Genomic DNA, 21,298 nt, shown 5'->3' with positions numbered 1-21,298 from the left:
CCAGAAATAATTAAGTACTTAACCCAAGGTACCACTGTACAGGCATCTGAAATGCATGCTGGGGTTTAGTGTATGTGTGACGTAATTTGGAGGTGACTGTAAGCAGAAAAACAAATTATGGAAGCAGAGTTACTTAGAACATGGCACAAATAATGCAGAGCTTTTCCTCCAGGAAAGTTCCCCACCATTTTCTTCAGCTTGTGACAGGCCGCAGTGTAACACAATGCAAGTCTAGTGGGGGACCAGTCTGTGGGCTAGGGAGAACTCTTGACTGGTTTTATATTGGCCTGGTTCACACATAACAACAAGCCAAACTATGGCTTAATGTACAAATACCTGGAGTAGAAAAATAAATTAAAAAAATAAAATCTTCCCCTGGTCCTGCTGCTGCCATTCTACCCAGAGCTAAGCCATGGTTTGGTTTGTGTTAGATCCAAACCTGGGCTTTTGGTTTGTCTTGCTCCCAACAAACATGAGTTGTAACCAAGATTTGCTCTTGGTTTTCTACTTGTAGTTCATCTGCAGGAGACGTGCTATTAGCTCAGCTTTAGATAGTGCAGGAGCAGCAAAACAAGGGGAGAAGTGAAGTGACTGTCATTTCCCTTCCACATGCTTGTTTGTTCTTGGCAAGCCATGGTTACATGCAAAGAAGGTCACTTGTCTATCCTTGCTCTGAAGAGGACACAAGCTCCTTACAGGATTTCTTAAAAAAAAGGAATACTGGTCCTTCATTCCCCACCCCCTTCCAGGAACAATGCCGTTCTGCTTGCACAGAGTTCTATAGGTCAAATACATGTAAACTAACCAAAACTTAGCCGGTTTCTCGGAAACTCCCATTTGTCATCATAAGGAAGCTGTGTGGGATCTATGTAAACATAGTTGTTTCCATTTATTTCGTCAACTACTTTCCACTGAACCTCATATTTTGGTTTCTGGAAGAGAGATACAACCATGTTGAGTGCATAAAACCGTGAACGGAGGTAAAGGAAAAAATAAGATTGTGGGTGGTATAGCCACATGCATGATTCTTACCTGCAGATATTTGTACACAAGAATGATGACTGTGATGCACATCAGTCCTGCCGCTACTCCAAAGCCAATTAACAAAGGAGTGAAAAGGGTGTGGGTGCTTATTTGTTCTGGAAAGACACACACAAAAGAAGCCTGGCTTAAATTTTTGCATTAAGAGACTTGGCCCTTGACTCATCAAGGAACACAGTGCTTTATGGTATGAGCCAAAAGGTGTGTTCTCCGTCTCAGGGAGATTACAGCATGAACACAGTATGCCGTTTCAAATATCACTCGGGCTGCCAGTTACCTTTAATGGCAAAGTTGAAAAAAGCAGCACTCCTGGCAATGTCGTTGGAAGCTTCACATGCAACAGTGCCATTCTTGAACATGCTGGCATCCACGGTGCTTTCAACAACTATCTTCCCAAAAGGAGGAAAAGGCGAATCTTTATAATTGGTCTTCACGTCTACTGGTGAAATGTTTGGTGAATCTGAACACCTGGAAGAAACAATTCACCCGGGTGAGCCAACTTGGTGGACAAGTGAGAAAAGATCCAGAATGTTGATGCCAGGAAAATAGCAGCACCCTTTAGGTCAGTGATGGCCAAACTTGGACCTCCAGCTGTTTTGGGACTACAATTCTCAAACCACTGGTCCTGTTAGCTAGGGATGGAGGGAGTTGTAGTCCCAAAACAGCTGGAGGTCCAAGTTTGGCCATCGCTGCTTTAGGTGAAGAAATGAATCTTGTTTATATCTATATTAGCATTCCCTAATGCTGTACTAGACTAACATTAACATTATGTCTAACATGTCTAACATTAAGATCTATGTACTATACATTTTGTTTTTTATATAATTTTAATTAATTTTTTGTTTTACACTTTAGAATATTCATCTAAACAACCTTAAAATGTCAATGACTTCCCTTCTTCTCTTTCCATGATTCATTTCGCATATCATAAATCCCTGCATATTTTACATAAACTAAACCATTCAGTATTCCATTATTACATCGAACAAAACTTGTTTGCACTGTTGAATTTATCTTAATGCTGCCAACGTTTTCAGGTTACACAATTCCCCCCCTCCATATATTCAATAAACGTTTTCCAAACTTCCTTAAATTTATGTTCTTCTTGTTCTCTTATTCTCTTATTCTCTAGGTTAGGTCTGCAAGCTGTGCATATTCCACCATTTTAAGTTGCCATTCTTCTTTAGTTGGGACCTCACTCCTTTTCCATTTTTGGACTAACAAAACATGGGCCGCAGTAGTGGCATACATAAATATCCTTTTTTGACACCCAGGAAATCCCCACGTACTATACATTTTGAGTGAGTAAAACCTCATCTTAAAAAGCTTTGCCCATTCAAAGAGGGAAAATATCTCATATCTCATACTCTCCAGCATTTCCAAAAAGGTGAAACAAAACCTCTCTCGAAAAAATGTTTTCCTCTAATTTTTTGTCTGTCTCCCCCACCCACATGAGGCCTGAAGTGCATGTATAGCATCTTAAGTCAAATATATACATATTTCTCTAACACAACATGCCCCAAATTATGTAAATCTGCTTAAAAGCCTACTTTGCATCTTCCACAAAGTATGACTTTAGATTTCATGGTCTTATCCCATTTCTCTTCTCATTAATTTTCAGAATACATATAACAGGAAAACAAAGTGTGTCAACAAAATGCTCACAGCCTGTTATGACAATTCATTAAAAATGTTACAATAATCCAAAGGGTAATATATTTAATGTCAGATTTCAAAGTAGCATAAATGGTGGTGCATTCCCTATGGCTATTTTTTCCTTTGTGCCATGTTGCACTTTCAGCCAATATGGCAGCAGGCACCATTTTCTAGGAAATCTCCTCTCTGAGCAAATTAAGACCGTTCACTCAAGGCCCCATTACCTTGAGACTCTGACCTTCCCATAACTACACAGGGCCTTTGTAGAACTAAGATTCCGACAGATGCCCTTGGCATATTTAGAGGGGAGATATTGGGGAATTCCCCATATGGATTGCAAAAGTATACATGGATGCAGTCCGGCAGAGGACATCAAACACTACCTGCTGATTTGGCCCCTGTATACAATGCCTAGAGGAAAATTTATAGCGCCAATTCTTAATTGGCTTCCAGGTTGATTCATACCAAAAGTGACTGTTGAACTCCTAGCAGATAAACATCCATATATTACACACCAGGTAGCCAGATTTGCACCTGCAGCCAAGAAGTTCTGTTCCAGCTATGTGAATGCACTCCAATCTTAAGTCTTAATGTTGTAAATTTCTTTTCATGTTGCAAACTGCTACAGGTTATGTGTATGATTTAAGATGAAAGCTTCCTTTTCTTCTCTGTCGTCCATTGCAAAGGCCTCTGGCTATATGCAATAAAAACTGACTGACTGTCCAGTCAGTTTCTTTATATATGGATTGGAATCGGGCAGCTGTTTTGTCTCTTGCTGTAGGCAGCAAAATGTCTTGGGCTGGGCCTGAAGGCTCTCTGCAGGAACCTCTGCTTCTGATACAGAGAAAACGAAGGCCATCCTAAAAGTGGTTTTTAGCTGGCAGAATGCTCTTTTTTCATTATCTACTACAATGTCACAATTTAAAATCCTTTTTAGGATGGATCATATATGCAGAGTTGAGAAATGTTGCCCGTTGCTGTGGATGAAAAATGCACACCTCAAAAGTAAACTTAGGAAAGAATAACTTGTGAAAAATGATTCATATAGGAAACACATTATCTGCTAGCAAGAATGTCTTTAGAACGCTGTCAAAATAAGCAAGTGCTTTATAATCTTGTTTGCAAATCCTCTACCTGCACTGAAAGTACATACAATCTTCTTAGAAACTTGGTAATTACCTTTGTAGTTAATTCTCTTTCCCCCCACAAGCTTACAAGACACATTTACCCTATAATCTACTGTGTGTAAATGAAAATCTAATTACCCTGTGTCCTGGAAAATTGTGTTATTACATGATAAATCCAAAAGATAATAGCCATACACGGGAGCTATTTTGTAATTGTCATTCTACGGGGTTAAATCATTAGGGCCAAGAACAGCCCGGCTGCAAGTGAGTGTAAGCCCTCTGAAGTCCATGTTTGGCCCTTAATGTTTAGTCATAAATTATAGTGACTCCTTCAAGAAAAGAGCAAGAAGTGAACCACAGAAAATTCCCACCATAAGTAAGGCTATTTAGGATAGTGAGTGTGTTAGAATGTGGAGTCCTCCTAGCCTAAGCCACTTTGCTGAGAGATGCTGACTGGTCCCTCAGTTGCCAGCCGATGGGCAAAGGAAACATGGGACCTATTCCAGTGAACCTTCCCACAAATATTCATGGAGGAACCAGACCTGTTAGCCCTGCTCCTGACAAATCCATGTGCCATGCTTCTCAAGGGCCATAGGTGCAGTGAAAGGGACCTAAATGTGTACAGCTATGCATGTCGAGAACTGCTCCCAATTGCAAAGAGTTGTGGTGGACATGTAAAAAAAAAAAAGCTAAAGGCTTCTGGGAAATGATATATAATGAAATGAAGATAATTTGAGCTTCATCCCCCAAAGACCCGAAGCTTTTTTCATAGGGATAACAGGGATGGACATGCCAAAGAAAATGACCAAATCATTTAGGCACGTGACAACAGAAGCTAGAATGTTATATGCATGGAAATGGAAAGAAGAGAAGGTTCCAACGAAGGGGGGATGGCTTAGAAAATAATAATGGACTATGCAGAAAAGGCAACGCTGACAGCAATATCAAGAGATCCAAACAGCAAACTTTTTATAGAAGAATGGAGGGCTTTTGTGGAGCATTTGAAAAAAAAAATACTGAAAAAATACATTCAAATGAACAGGTTTTGAGATAGGGAGCAGTGGGAGAAATAAGTAATTGTATTAGACAGATTTCTGTAACAGATAGAGAGTTTGAAAGACAGTGCAGTAGAAAAGGTTTTGAACATAAACACTGTTTATGGGAAGTCAATACATGAAACGATGTAAATGTTCCATTTGAAGTCAATTTGTAAAAAAGATGGAAATTCAATATAAATTATATTATTTTAAAAAATCGCAAATACTTGTCTTTGCTCTATGCACAACTACTGGACGGGCATGGCTGGCTTCTGCTAGCAGGGGTGGGTTAGCGGGCATGGTTTTGCTCATTTCTCGTGTTCCCTGAGGATGTGTGTAGGAAGGTTCATCTGAATAGCTCTTACATATGTTTCCACCTGAACAGCCCTATGGAGAAAGGGACTTTTTCCATGCTGACTATAAAAGTAAGGCCAGAAGGAGCCTGGGTTTCACTTTCTCTTTCTATCTCTTTTCCTTCAGGTGTGGTGTTCTGTACATAGTATGCTTAGTGTTAAGGTTCAGACTTATTATAAGTTATTGTCAGTGTAAGTTAAGTCTGCTGCAACTGGATTTCTTATGGACAGGGCCAATCCTGAACGTATTGGATTTGTGACCATTATGCTCATTTGCCTTCAGTAGCAGTAAAGCTCTGCTGGATAAAATGTAATTGCCTCTGGTCTATTTTTGGGGAATCCTGCAATGTGTTCAAGTTGTTACTCTGCTAACTATACATTGGAATCTACCCTGGATCAATACTGAGTAGAATTTCAATGACACTTTTGTGGCAACACAACTGGCTGACAGCCTCTGTTAGGCACTGGGGGCAGGCAAGGTTGGGAAACCAAGCCATCAAACCCATTCCTCACTTTTCAAGCGACTCTCCGGTGGCTGATTCAGAGCTGAAGAGCACATGACGTACAAGCAGAGCATTTCTTTATTTCGTTTTATTAGAAAAATACTATCATTTGTATCGCCCTTGCCCTTCTACCAATATAAACACGCCACTCATCTGAACATTTGTTTCTGAGCATATTAATTTATTGCGCTGAAGATCTAACCCAAAGACAAAACGCATGCTGGAAATGATTTGCCTCACTCACCTTTGCTCAGCTGCTGTGCAGAAATACCAGTCTATTTTCGGGGCAGGGTAACCAGCAGCCACACAGTGAAGCATGCCATTGCTAAGCCTGTCTGAAGCAACAATTTCCGGTTTGGCTGAAAATAAAACAGACAGATATATAGTCATTCCTTAGATCTCCTTATGACTGTGCATTCATACTTTGGCCCAAATACTAGAAATATGTTGACAACATCTGCCAATAAATTAAGCATCTGCCCCCAAGGCAGTGGCAAATGCTTTCCATACAAGTAAGCCCTACTGAACACAGTGCTACTTCTGAGTAAACATGTGTTGGACGTGCAAAAAGAAACATAATATTCATCTTTGGAAACGCCCATCGTTTTCCCCAGGCATCAAAGCATTTTGCAGTGTTTACCCCAGCAAGTCTTCCTAGTTAACAGCACTCAAAGGACAGAACTAGGTGTTCTATGGTCGCTTTGTGTCCTGAAACCATTGGTGCTGCTTCTCTGCAAAATCCACCCCCCCCCCCGCCAATATGTTACAAAGAAATCTTGCAAAAAAGAGGGGGTCAATCTCAACAGGAATGTAAAGAATTTAAAACAGGAAGTAGAAAAAATACCACTGATATTCATAAACCTATACAGTGGTACCTTGGTTCTCGAATGGCTTGGCTCCCGAACAAATCAGCTCCCGTACACCGCCAAACCAGAAGTGTTCTGGTTTGCGAAATTTTTTTGGAAGCCGAAATTCCGACGCGCTTCTGCTTGACTGCAGGAATCTCCTGCAGCCAATTGGAAGCCACGCCTTGGTTTTCAAACCGTTTCGGGAGTCGAATGGACTCCTGGAACGGATTAAGTTTGAGAATCAAGGTACCACTGTATAGTCTTCCCGCAGGTTCATATTGGTCTCAAGTTGACTTCTTGTTTCTACTCGAAACGGAGGTGTTGATGAAAAGGCTGATGCTTGAGACTACTAATTATGTCCAGTATTTAGCATGAGTAGAGCTAAGGTACCTTAAAGAGATTTCGGGGCAACTGCTCAACTGCTTTTTACAAAGGGCATCCCATGAAGTGAAATGAAGATTACGGGCTTGCTATGCTGTTACATACCTAACGTAAGTTTCTCCGTCGATTAAGGTTTGTGGCCTTCTGCTTCCTTTTCCAAGACATGACACTTTCTTTTATTACATTTAAGAAATCACAGCACTGCTGCATTTAAAAGATTATTATCAGAGCCCATGGGGAAGACAGCAGCAATAAATAGGATTTACAGACATTTGTTCTAGCTGTCTTTGAAAAGGCATCCGAAGAACAGGTACACCAAGGAAAAGACTTTTGACAAAACTTTTCCATAACATCCTGTAAGGATTTACTTAATGGAGGACCTGGACAGCTCTAGCAGGAACTGAGGCCAATGCAATTTTGACAGTCCCACTCATTCCAAATCCTCAAGCACAAAACAAAGACTTCGACTTTGGGAGCACTCAGAGAAACGCTTGCAAAAGCTCCGGGTTTTTGAGAGCATTCAATTCAAATACTCGCCGAAAGCCCAGAGGATGCTTGCAAAGTGCCCTTTGCTACTGCCTCCCTTTCCCTCTCAAAAGCTGAGAATCTTACTGGCGCCAGAGGGAAGGTTAAGGAAGCAGTGAGATTCTTCCTGGGCCCTGTTGGAACATCTTCACTGGGCAAGAGACTGGGACTACCGGCCCCGGAATCTCTGTTTCTGTCAATTCCAAAGGGAGAAGGCCCTTCAACATAGTCCCATCCTCAGTGGGGGAAAACCACTGCCTGTGCCTGAGAGAACCCACTGCACTGCTGAAGGAAGGTTAATGAAGTCTTATGGACAGAGAAAGGAGGAGGAGGCAGCAGAAGCACTTGAAGGATTGAGGGGAGCAGAGCAGCAGCCTGCTCAAATGCTGTAGAAGACTAATGGCATCCGCTATGGGCCAGGAGATCTCCAGCACAACTCTAAGCCATGAATTCATCCATAAGCCACTGTCTGAGCCAATGCATGCCAAGCACACACTCAAGGGAAGTGTTCTTGCCTCCATGGAGGTTACAAATTCACAAACGTATTTTTAAAACTATAGTCGAGACGCAACAGATCAGCTCTTTACCAAGTGTATAACTTCTAAACAATTGGATGATTTATACATCTTGAGATTATGCATGGAGGGGCCTTAGCTTCTGTGTGTATTATGTTACAGGAACTGAAAGTCCTTCTTCCCCTCTGTATTTGCATGCAACACTTCAGTCAAAATAGCAAACCAACCAACCCTTTTGCAAAATCGCCAGGCTGGATTCACAACATGACTCAACTGAGTGCCGAACTCGCCGGTCATGCACATCCTGGTCAGAGGGAGCGTCAGGGGAAAAAACAGCTTCAGGCAAGAGAAGAGCTCTCTTATTTATTCAACTCCCAAGCATTCATGAATACTGTTCCTCACAGCCCCCATCATGCCTAAGATACTTGACTGCTCACTGGATTTTGCAGCCTGATCTTATGCTGGGTTGGGAACACAACTTTACAGAGCGACATCTAAAACTGCCTGCCCTTGACAATGGTTTGGGAACTTCAGCCAGCGCCTCCTAAATGCCAATGAGCTACTGGGCTAAATTCAGGATGCACTGGTGTACAAAGCCCTAGGCAGCTTGGGTCCAGGATACCTAAAAGGTTGCCTCTTTGCCTACTCAACCCCGTACCCAAGTGATTCCTGCATTCTGTGTAGCAGAGGGCATTTTGTAGATACTAACCTTAGTGGGGTAGGAGAGCTGGGGGGCAAATTCACATCTGGCAACCAATGCACCCCTTTGGTTTCAGACAGGGCATAGGCAGATGAATCAAAAAGTCTGGGACACAAATTTTAATGGCCCTGGCTTATTTGCCAGAAGTAATGTATTTAGTGTTAACTCTGGAAGTGTATACGATTCTGACCAAACTAAGCCCCCTAATGTATATTTTGATCCACACCCCTGAGATTGCAACAGAATAAAGCCACCCTCTCCCCCAGGATCCCAACCTGGGTCATGCTACCCACCCTCCTATTTAGCTTTTAAAAAGCCGTTGAAATATTGCTAATTGCATGCATAGCATCTCATCCAGTTTGCTCCTTAGTTCCAGTGAAAAGCTGATGCAGACACGCCTTAAGGCTATGACTCCTTGATTCAGTTATGCCAGGGTACTTGGAGTGAAACTGACGTGAGACCTGTTTTCATCTATTGGACTAAACAAACTCAAAACCTAGGTACTCCCTTCACTACTTCTTTTTCATTTGCAACTAGCCTTGGTAAGATAACATGCACACAGACATCTGAGACGCAAGTCAATTAAGACAGAATATATATGGATTGAAGGAGGCTGCCGGAACTGCATGTTTAACTACTATGTTGAGGTCTGCTGTATTTCACACATGCGGTGTGTGCCTGTTTTAAAATTAGTTTTATGTCCTCCATTCCTACCACCAGGATCCAGGTAGGCTGAACAAGTCACTGACTGCAACACAGTCCACTGTCAGATACCATTCTACCCAAAAGCAGCTGCAGCCATTACTTGATACATAATGAATGTACCTATCTGCATAAGGACTGAGGGCCAAGTTCTGTTTGGCTCTCCTGTTTGTGGAACTGTCACCAAAGTTAATGGGAGTTCTGCAAATATATTCCCAGGAAACCGTTTCAACTGTTTATTCATTGGGCTTTTGGCAGCAAATATGGATTTCAAATAATTACAGAACTGGATGTATTTTCAGGATGAAAAGTCTTCCAAAGTTTAGAATACATTTTTTAATGCCTCATTAAAATTACTTATTGAAGAGCCACCCCTTCAGATTTGTTGGTCCTGGGGTGAAAAAGATGAGCCAAGGGAGTTTTGTTTAAGATTACTCAATTAATTTTCAGTCTCTTGATTCGTTCCTGGGTACGTAAACAAACTGGAGGATGAAATGAGTTCAGGATTTGTTGAAATGAGTTCGGCTGGAATTGTAAAGGTCACCTCTCCTTTGAGGTGGGCTTTTATATGCCCCTGAAATCAGTTTCCAAGCCCAACCAAGCTCAAGAGACTTTGGCCAGTATCTCCAGTTGCTCTTGTGTTGACTCAGAGAACGCTGGGGTGAACTCTGTTTCTGCCTCTTCTCATTTCTGAGCTACTTAAAAGGTTTGGCCACGGCTTCTATTCGTGATGTGAGCACGAATGGCATAAGGGGACCAGACACTCATCAGTGGGTTAAACCAGGTCTACAACTTTATTAAACAAAACCAGCTAATTGTTTTAATCTTCCATAGTTTTGCACCCACTTGCCAAGCCATAAAAGCCATTTTAATCCTTCGTCAACCACTTTGGGTAAATAAATATTTTAAGCATAGGAATTGTGTGGTTCTGTTAATACCCCTAAGCAAGTAAAATAATATTAGCACCTCTTATTTATTGATAAGCAGGATAATGTTGCTGTTAGTAATTGTACCCATTGCAAAAAAAAAGTCGTCTTTCTGTTCTAATTAATCAGCATCCCGTACCAATGCTGCCAAAAGTCTAAGCTGGGTTAACAGTGCAGAAGAAGCAAAAAACCTTAATTCCTCCAGTTCCAACATAGCTGGCAGACCAAAAAGTAAAAAATTTAAAAAATCCTATACTGTCATATATAATGACTCTATCCCAAGATGGCATCTGCTAAACAAGACATGCAAATTCATGTCCAGTGGGTCCAGCGTCAGGTGTAACCCTGCTTGAACATTTCCACGTTGGGAAGATAGAGTAGCTATTTGCCAGAGGGGCAGCACCACAAACCTGGTCTCCTAGCAGTGACATCACCGCCACATACTGAGATGGTGTGGGTGCAAGGGGACTGGCAAGGTTGGGGTGGTTTGGGTTCAATGACGGGAGCATTGGATTGGTTCGGCTGCATCGTCCACACCTTACCACCACCCTGAAATGCTCTGCAGTGGTGATGGCCCTGCCAGGAGGCCTGGTCCACTTCACCCACCCTCTCCACTGGTTGCTCCTAGCTGTCACATGAGAGTAGCAGAAGCTTCTGGTGCAATCTTCTGCACCAACTAATGTGCCTCTCTGTGTGCTGCAAACTGGAGTGGCAATGGCACATCCAGTCTTTCTATCCAATGTACACACCGGAGTTGTCAGCCCTGCAGTGCATAGCTCTGGGCCTGTGGGTGACAAATTCCTCTCCAGAGTGCGATGGTGAGAACGTACATATTGCCACCGTGCAATCTTAAATATTTATTTGCCTCTAGTAATTAGGAGGGAGAAGGAAACTGGCAATAAAAGCAACGCAAATTGACTCAATGGTGCTGAAGTGACGACTACGGAGATGCAAAAGTAGGAAAGTAACTTCTTTAAGCTCTCTTCAACCGTGCTTGGAATCTGCCTTGCTGGTAGCTCAATAGCACTTAATAAACTAATGAAATTAGAGATTTAAAGCGCTTTATGGCTGATTATTGACAAGAGGATGGAACTATGCAAAACAGCTTAATGAAATGTTCAATAATTAATTTGTTGCAGCTGAAGCAGTGAGCAATACATAGCCATTAGCCTCATTGTTGTTTTTTTCCTGATATTGGGGATAATTAAAAACAGTGGAGTGAATCAAGCCAGTCCCTGTAAAAAAATTTTTTTAAAAAAAATGCTCCCAGAAAGAGGCTGTGAGAGTAAGGAGTGTCATTTTAGAGGGTGAAACTTTAATTTTTGCAATTTTCTTCAGCGAGAGGTCTTAAAAACATGTTTTTGAGTGTGAGGAATTCAAATCTGCTTTTATTTTTGTGACTGGACAACATTTAGCTTGGTAAGTCTATGTTTGATGAAGAAGCACATAAACTGCTTTTGGGAAACCAAATAATTTTACCTTCTGAAAATATCAGATAATGCTAAATAATAAAAATAATATTGATATAAAAAATCTGTAAGTACTTGGCAAGCATTTTTAATGATTTCTATGCAATTTTACACACATCTTACCTTCCAAGCAAAACTAAATTGTATTAATTTAACCAAAATATATTTTGAAGTCCCCAGACATGTTACAACTTTTCAGCACCCGTCATTTTTGGAAGTTGAAAGTTGAAAAATGCAATGGTATGGGAGGGTATCTCTGCCCACACTTGCTAGCACTGGTCCATGTTTGGATCGATGTTTCATTACATCCCTTTCGCTATACTTGATGATGTCATCAGCAGAGGAAGAAAAGCAAGAAGAGGAGGAGGAGATTCTAGGACTCGGGCTAGCAGTAATATTCAAAAATCTGGTCACCAGATTTCTAATAATGTTGGGGTCCTTCTATGTCTTAGACCGTGGTTCTCAAACCACACTGGCGTGGCAGGAAAGGAGGGCAAATGTGGCAGAAAGATTCAATATGAAAGATCAGAAAACAGAAAGGCTTCTTTGTGCTCGTGAAAAGATGAGAGTTTGCTTGTCTCAAATTAGACCTAATATAAATGAGACTACCTAGCAAAAGCAAGCTCACGCCTCTCATCGAGCTTACATATATACTTAAGGTACATGTGCAAGAAGCTTGTTTATCATATTTTTGGAATGATTCATGTTCTTATGTATCTGCATTGTTTTATACTTTCTGAAGGTCTCATGACCATATAATACAGCAGTTCTATGTTATAAATCAAACACTGCTATTTGTTTCTCCCCTCACCCCAAAGTATTTCAATATTATTTTTTTAAATGGCATGGTGCGAGCAAATTTTTATTCTGAAAGCTGTGGCCCAGAGGGAAAAAAAATTGAGAACCACAAGACTGAAGTTAAAATGATATAATCCAGTCCTTGGTTGAAGCCTGGGATACAAAGGTGATAATGAACACTAAATATGTGGATATGGGCTGTGTGCACTCTGAAACTGGCTATGATACAAGTGCACCAAGTAATCCTTCCTTAATTTGCACGTTGATTCTAAAACCCTGTCAGTCAGAAGAAGCGTGGCAGCTGCACAGGGGAGAGAGACAGCTGCAACCTACAAAAACCTTTTAGACCATGTAAGTCTTGCCGGCGGAGAACAGACAGTAGGGTGGTATTCAGCTAAGATGTACTCCAAATAGACCCGCTGAAATTAAGGAAACGTGACTAAGTTAGGTCCACTCATTTCAATGGGTCTACTCTTGGTGACTTCTGTTTCAGTGTATCTGAAGAAGTGTGCATACACACGAAAGCTTATACCCAGAACAAACTTTGTCTCTAAGGTGCTACTGGACAATTTTTTAAATTTATTTTGACTGTGTCAGACCAACACGGCTACCTACCTGAATTTAGTTGAACACTGCACACCATACCATTTCTTTTAATCTGCCTACACACTATATCTGTTAAACTCACACATTTATCTCAAAGAATTCTGGGCACTGTAGTTTAGCGCTCACAAAGTTACAATTCCCAGCAACACTTGACAAACTACAGTGCCCAGAATTCTTTGAGAGAGGGGGATGTGATTCAAATGTTTTATAGAGTTATATTTTATATGCAGAGATTGGCATGTTTGCTAGCATTAAGTATCTTATTCTGACAGCAGAACTAGGTTAGCTGGTTGTTCGATTTAAGTAACCTAGTAGTAGTCCACTACATTTCTGCCAAATATGTAGGAGGGGAGGAATAATGTTTTCTGAATTTTGAAGGCCTTATATCTTGTAAAGTATTTAGTCTAATTTCAGAAAAACTTGTCCCTTGAAAATGAATGAGATATACAGTTGATTCAAGGCAGGGATACCTAATGCGACCCCCTTCCAGAAGCTGTTGGAATACAGCTCCCTTCAGCCCCTGTCCAATGGCTAGATTCTAGCAACATCTAGAATGCACCACATTAGCTACCCAATTTGAGGTATCCTATGCAGCAGTATATATTTATGAATGTTGAACCTTTTAAAAAAATAATTATAGGGCTAGTCAGGATTTACTCAATAGTTTGCAAACCAGAAAACAGTCTTAAGAAACAATGCACACTCTTTTCTGTTTTCCCTTCCCTTCCCTATGGTATCCATAAAACCGCAGTTTGAAACCATGGTCTGCAAACCATCACTCTGAGAGAACATGACTGGCTAGCTAAACAATGGTTAATGTAAAGAAGTGGAGATAGAGGAGAATCGAAAACCAGAGTTTGGAGAGAACACTGCCGGCATGGAAAACTAAAAACACGTTTAATGCCAAGAAGGGAAAAGAGGAGGGATTGTTCTTGAGATGAGAGAAAGGAAAGAGCGCTCACACCTGGGGCTAGCTCCCAATTTGCAAAACCATGTTTTACAAGGTGCCCATTAATCACTGTGATGCCTTGCATGTACAATGTGTTTTGTTAAACGCAGTGAACTGTGATAAAGAAATATTGCAGACTGCTCTTTTCTACTTACTGTTCACATAGACATTAAATGCTATAGAGGAGTTGGCATCTGAGTTGGACACAAAAAATGTGTATACGCCTCCTTCTGTTCCCTTCAGTCGAGTAAGGTGAAGCTCACTGGAATACCTAGAGGAGGAGGAAACAATTTAGTTTTATTACTCATATTACTCACAGTGCAAACAGAAAGGCCAGTCGCTATCCTGAGACATTTTTAAAAACTAAACAGGTTGTGCTTACACGTGGAATCTTAAAACCACCAAGGACACCAACCCAGTCTGCTTGTTCCTTTTGGACAACCACACTTTGCTATGTTGCCAAAGGCAACAGAAGGCTGCTTGAAGGCTACTGAATCAGAAGACCATCGCTTCTGCACTCTGGTACAGATGCATGTGCAAATCTCAGTGCCAGGCAGTTTCATACTGCATGGCTATGTGAATTTTGCATCCGATTCAAGATGGAGCTCACTGGGCAGTCTTCAGATAGCCACTTTATATCAACAGTTGTTGTTTCTCAGACTAACTTTTCCGAGAGATGTTGGGTAGCTAAGATGACACTAAGATGGATATCCAAAGTGCATTTACCTGGTAGCAAGCCTCACTAAACACAGTAATACTTACTTCAAAATGAACTTATGTAAAGGTAAAGGACCCCTGGACGGCTAAGTCCAGTCAAAGTTGACTATGGGGTGTGGTGCTCATCCCACTTTTTAGGCTGAGGGAGCCGGTGTTTGTCCACAGACAGCTTTCTGGATCATGTGCTAGCATGATTAAACAACTTCTGGTGCAACAGGGCACCATGACAAGTGCCAGAGCGCACCAAAATGTCGTTTACCTTCCTGCTACAGCAGTACCTACTTACTCGCGCTGGTATGCTTTCGAACTGCTAGGTTGGCAGGAGCTGGGACAGAGCAACAGGAGCTCACCTCGTTGCGCGGATTCCAACCACTGACCTTCCGATCAGCAAGCCCAAGAGGCTCCGTGGTTTAGACCACAGTGCCACTCGCATCCCTTCAAACATGTAGGATCACACTGTAAGCACTCTTTGGATCCAAGGTGGGACAGAAACGCATCTAGTAACACCCACCAGCTCAACAGCAAAGCTAGGCACTGCTGTGTTGGATTTATTTGCTATTTGTTACTATTTGCTTTAGAAACCTTGCCCTCTAATTGATTGATTGAATTAAATTTATATGCCAGGGCAGCATTTTCACCATCATTTCAAGCTTTTCCTGAGGTTAATGTAGGCTTGTACCCATCAACCTGGCTATGGCAAATCACTTATTTTCTCTCTCAGCTCTGGTAGGTACACCTTATGCCTGATGGGAATTATCAAAATGTGTCCTTAAGCAGAAGGCTGTGTCTCCCCAACTCTGGACGAGAGTTGATACTTGGAATCTTCAGGGTATAATGGCAGTATGACAGCTCACTTACTTTGTCCAGCATCAGAGGTTGGCACAGCTGCTAACTGTCCAAGCTTTGAGGACCCACCACTAACCCCAAAGGCCATCTGCAGCAATCCAGGCCCGGCAGTTGTCTCAAGGCAAGGCAAGGGAAACACACCAGCCACTGAGCACCAGAGCCTAAGTGGTTGTGGCTGGGACCCTTTTAAACCAACTCCACACACACATTGCCTCCGTGGTCCTGATGTGACATTGGTCCAGAGAAAAGCTATGTTGGGGCCCCAGAAGCATTGTGGAAGGATAGACGTGGCGGCAGCAACAGCACGATGACTTGACTGGCTTTTCTGCTGCCGCAGCTGCTGGCTACCATGGGTAGGCAACCTAACGCCAGGGGGCCAGATCCGGCCCAATCGCCTTCTAAATCTGGCCCACGGACGGTCTGGGAATCAGCGTGTTTTTACATGAGTAGAATGTGTCCTTTTAGTTAAAATGCATCTCTGGGTTATTTGTGGGGCCTGCCTGGTGTTTTTACGTGAGTAGAATGTGTCCTTTTATTAAAATGCATCTCTGGGTTGTTTGTGGGGCATAGGAATTCGTTCATATTTTTTTTTCAAAATATAGTCCGGCCCCCCCACAAGGTCTAAGGGACAGTGGACCGGCCCCCTGCTGAAAAAGTTTGCTGACCCCTGGTTAAGACCAATGGAGGAAGAGGGTCCAGCAAGCTAAGGAATCAGTAGAAGTCCAGCAAACAAGCCTAGGCACTGGGTTTGATCATTAGGTTTAGTGGTCATCGGTCAGTAAGCTAAGTAGGAAATCCCCAAAACATACCTTCCTGTACATCATATCAAAAGGCGGCTGGGAATTGTCAGAATGATTTAGGGTGCTCTTCCCTCCCCAGAAAAGGGGTAGATCCCAGCAGCTTTGTCAAAGCATGCTTCTCTGCAATGTAATTACCTGTTTTTGTCTATGTTTGTGACCCGCACATAATGATCGGATGAATTTTGCAAGGTTTCATTCATGTACATCCATACTTCTTCTTCTGGCTTTGGATATGCCTCATACGACACGATTAAATCCAGGTTTTCTCCATCATTTACATTTACTGTTGTGTTTGCCGAAGTTGATAAATTGACATATCCTTTACCTGGTGGTTGTCATACGGAAAGATAAAAGTAATAATAATTATCTGGGTTTCTTTAAAACCGCGTATAATTAAACCAAGGTCAGCAGAGAATAAGCAAACTTTACTGACAAGTATGGTAGAAATTGCAACCTGTGGAAAAGCAGGTCTTATCAGCTAAATGCAAGACTGAGCGTCAATGACATTTTACTGAGTGAGGCGAACAATAACTCTATGCTTCACAAAGGGATCCTGAACTTCTGTACAGGCATTTTGCATGACAGGCCTAGATGTAGCCACTGAGTGGGACGCGAATGTCCACGGGACGTTATTTATTTATTTACTTCTGCATTTCTTGGATTTAATTTATATCCTACCCCTTGAAAAATATACAAGACCTCAAGGCAGCCCACAGCACAAAATGTCATAAGAATACAACCAACGTAAATATAAAACAGTAAACGATAAACACATCTACAACACCAACATGAGTCATCAGTAAAATGAGCTGTGCAATAGTACAAATAAACAGAAAGCTTCTTGAAAGTTATCTTGTTTTGCCATTAATGTTGCTTTATACATCAAACTTTAATTGTACATTTATATTTTATTTTTCCATGTATTTATATGTTTAGAATATTTTATTTTCCTGTTTATTCCACTGCTTTAAATATGGAACTTTATTGTACTCAGTATCTGAGTTTCATTTGTCATGTTTTATGCTGATATTTTGTAATATTCTATTTGATGTTCTGATCTGCTTTGATTTTTCTTCTTCTTCAGAAAATGTAAAGCGGGGTATAAATGCTTTAAATAAAAGCACTTATAAAGTCAGAACCAGCAACATGCATTGCATCCAGCAATCAATAAATCCCTTTTTGCCCAGGTGTGCCGTGTTCCCATCCTATTTCTGCGACAGTGATAATGAATTCGGTCCAGTGGAATATCCACTGAATCAAGAGATGCTGCAATATAACAGCTAGGTTTTATTCATTTCGTGTGTGAAATTAAAAGGTCTACGAAGCAGAGTGGTGGTGGTGGAGGAGGGGGGGGTACCCACCCTTTTCGCCAATTACGGATAAAGACATGTTCAGAATACTCCTGCTAATTACAGTACATGAATATGCTCCTAATCAGTTTAGCACTTATGGTAATTTTAATATTTAAAAAGTACTACATGTCACTGCAATCCCACACTCTGGGCTGCTTTTCAGGAAAGTATGTTAATAAACAGGGCAATGTAAGCACCTTTGGTGGCTGGTTGGCAGAACTCATCTAGAGTTCATGAGACACAATGGATCAGGCTTTTTAGCGGGCTTTGGAAATCAAACCTTTCATGCTAAAATGTACTTTTTGGGCACACTCCAGCACACTTTGGGGAGCAGCTTCTCTCTCATATGGTCAATTACCAGATGAGAACTTGTTTCCTGCGTTTTCCATTTGCAGAGTAAAAAAATCTGCTAATGTATAGAAATTGGATCATCTCTGCTGCAGTGCCCATTTTACCAGGTTAGCCTTTCAAAAATTGCTACCAAGTCCTGCCACTGTATACTCTTTGTGAAAACCCTTTCAGATAAAAAGTCACACTGAGTTCAATGGGACGTACTCTCAGGTAAGCGTGTACAGAATTTCAGCCTAAGTACGTAATATGCAAATAACTATTTTATTGTGTGTTGCCTTTGGTGAAGAGATTTATAAATGGAATCAATCAATCAATCAATCAATCAATCAATCCCCCATTCTGTAATGTTACTCAGTGAACTTTACATAAAGATGCAACATGGTTACAATTCTATACTCTGACATAGTAGCGTAGTTCATGTATAAGGTGAAAAAACCTTGGTTATAGCTTGCTTGCTGGAGCAAGACAAACCGTGAACCCAGGTTTAGACATAATGCTAAGCCAAACCAAGAGTTTGTCCTGGGTACCGTATCAGCAGCAAGACCATGGGAGCGGTGCTGCATCCATGATATCTGGTTCAGGAACCCCAATGTTCTCTCAGTCAAACCAAGTCATGCTTTGACTTAAGTGTTATGTGTGAATCAGGTCGGTATACTACAGGAGAGCCTATCGCAGTGTGCAATTCAAAAAAATGGTTTACACAAAGCTACTTGATCATCTATGGCAAATGAAACTTTGTGAGAGTAGGAATGCATTACTGGATCACAGCCATATACCTTTGCAATGCCAAACCCATTTACAGCACAGAGATGGCGTAAGGCCATAGATGTTTTTCATGTTGACTGAGGACTGACTGACACACTGGCCGAGGTTGACTAACCAAGAGATAAAGTAAAGGTCAGGGAAAAGATGGATGAAAAGATAATGGATGAAATCCACAATTTCCAGAAACAATCCCTCTGACTTCCAAGGAGATGTGGAAAAATTAGAATACCTGGTTTGTGGATTGCAGGCTGTTGTAGCAGGTAACGCCAAAAGTAGCTATGCTATCTTACTGGTAGGTGGGTCACTGTTGCTTACTGGGAGAGAGAGAAGTGAAGTGGTGGGAAAGCTGGTGTGGTGCACATGCACTGGCAGGAGCACGAAATTGGTTCCACTGGTGCATTTTCACTGCACCAACCTCCCTGTCCACTCCCGGTGAGCAACAGGGACCCATCTGCTGGCAAGCAAGCATAGCAGCTCTGCCCCAACTGTTGAGTCACTTCCGTGTAATGCTTCTTCTTAAACTGCATAGGCAGGCATGGGGCCCAAAATGACTGAAGCTAGACTACCTTACTTAAAAATAGCATAGAGGCTATGACTTAGGAGAAATCAGACTGTACAATGCCTGAGGGTTCTGCATTCCTACAATACACATGCATAATATGCTTGTGAATGTCCCAGTTATTAATTAGGGCACCACTAAGGGTCTGTGTGGCTAATTTCTCCTTTGAAAGCAGCAGTACTCTTGCTGAAGGACAGAAACAATTCCTACACTCACATGTTGTGTCTTAGGCCCAGTTCACACTTTGCATCTTGCAGAACAGGTGCACCTCCGTAAGACATTCTTATGAGGTCAGGGAACCAGGTTGGAATGGCAAGATAAACAAGAACAGCTCACACAGGTCTACAGTCCCACAATGAAGGGGTGTGCATGCATGGATGCATGTGAGTCATGCAGGGTCAACTGAATGGGCCTTTCCTATGGATTAGCATCCTTCTGACAGGAAGGTGCTGATCCTGTGAGAAGGGTCTATACGATCAACCCTGTCATCACATTATTTGTATTGTGCCAGCTGGGTGTACACACAAAGGACATCCTAGTGGCTTCTTAAAGGGGTGGTAACCACATAGGGAAACCCAAGGGGCTCTCTTTTGTTGACCAGGAGCAGGACTTTCTGTTGCCACATGCTTGTGCACCTGTTTTCACACTGTAATGTACACACATTGCAAAACTTGCTATTTGATTTTTGGCATAACATAATATGTTATTATATATATCTATATATTTCCAACCATCTCAGCCTGTATGTTATATTCTCCCCATGGCACAGACATCTTATGTATCTGCAGTATTACTATTTACCTAGTACTTTCAAGGTTATAGTGGAATTGATTGTTCCAAAAGTGTTTCTTCCTTGGCACACAAATGCTCCAGAATCATTAACTCCCACTGAACTGATGTTCAGCTTTAATTTCTTTTCATATCCATAAGCGCCCGTATTCCTGCTTCTCCCTGTAACAGTCTGTCGGCAAGGGGGAGAGAAAAAAATTAACATCCAAGATACAGTGTATACAGCATCTTTCCTAGATAAATTAAAAATAGATGTAATTATAACTTTGCCATATTAATATTCATAACTTAAAACCAGAATAATAAGCCATCATGACAAACCTGTCACTGGAACCTCTCCATACAAAACAACCACGTTCTCAGAGCTCTCTTTAAAAAAAGCTGAACTCACTCCCCCCACCCCACCCTTTTTTCCCCTTTTCTTATTTCCTTTCTTCAGATCCACTCCTACATTCTTGGTAGTCTGCCTTCTAATTAGGAGACTCTGTAGACTCTTCCCACTCTTACCTCAGCAGCAAGAAAAGCATTACAAAAGCTTGTCTTTTTCCAATGTTGCTTCAATACTCTAGGGGAACATGGGTCATGCGGTAGGGGCGGAGCCTACAACACCGCTCTTTCTCAGCACTGAGATGACATAGCCCCAGTTCCCAGAAACACTGCTTTGGTAAGTTGCCGTATCAATGTCTCCTCCCATGTGGTCCAGAGACATTGCAGTGGCTCTTTCATCACCACTGAGGTAGCACTGGAGGGATTTCAGTCTTGGCCTGGCAAAATTCCACATCAGGGAAACCTGGATCTCCAACAACTGAAATTTTTGGTCATGTAATTCTGGTCCACCGGCCACTGGTTGGCAGTAACCAGGGTTAAAATTGAGCACCAATGAACTGCTTGATTAACCATCACTGTAGCAGCAGAGAATGCATGTTCTGGCCAAGGGAGGGAGCATCCATTTTTGAGACCGGCTCCTGGTTTCCTAACCACAT

General features: G+C 41.8%; 1 protein-coding gene across 2 annotated transcripts in view; it reads right to left on the bottom strand.

Annotated features, from left to right (window-relative positions):
• KIT (KIT proto-oncogene, receptor tyrosine kinase) overlaps positions 1-21,298 on the bottom strand; it is a 78,214-nt gene that overhangs the window by 13,567 nt on the left and 43,349 nt on the right. For both annotated transcript variants that reach the window (XM_028744001.2, XM_028744002.2), the window contains 7 exons: positions 20,328-20,487; positions 16,635-16,824; positions 14,292-14,407; positions 5,962-6,076; positions 1,319-1,509; positions 1,033-1,139; positions 806-932 (listed from right to left, as the gene is read on the bottom strand). In XM_028744001.2, the coding sequence (XP_028599834.2) occupies positions 806-932; positions 1,033-1,139; positions 1,319-1,509; positions 5,962-6,076; positions 14,292-14,407; positions 16,635-16,824; positions 20,328-20,487 (1,006 nt within the window). The remainder of the gene's footprint in view (positions 1-805; positions 933-1,032; positions 1,140-1,318; positions 1,510-5,961; positions 6,077-14,291; positions 14,408-16,634; positions 16,825-20,327; positions 20,488-21,298) is intronic.

This window comes from Podarcis muralis, chromosome 9 (assembly GCF_964188315.1).
Source record: "Podarcis muralis chromosome 9, rPodMur119.hap1.1, whole genome shotgun sequence".
In the NCBI taxonomy this organism is placed as follows: domain Eukaryota; kingdom Metazoa; phylum Chordata; class Lepidosauria; order Squamata; family Lacertidae; genus Podarcis; species Podarcis muralis.
The sequence above is the reverse complement of the archived record's forward strand: the minus strand, read 5'-3'. Positions and strand labels throughout refer to the sequence as shown.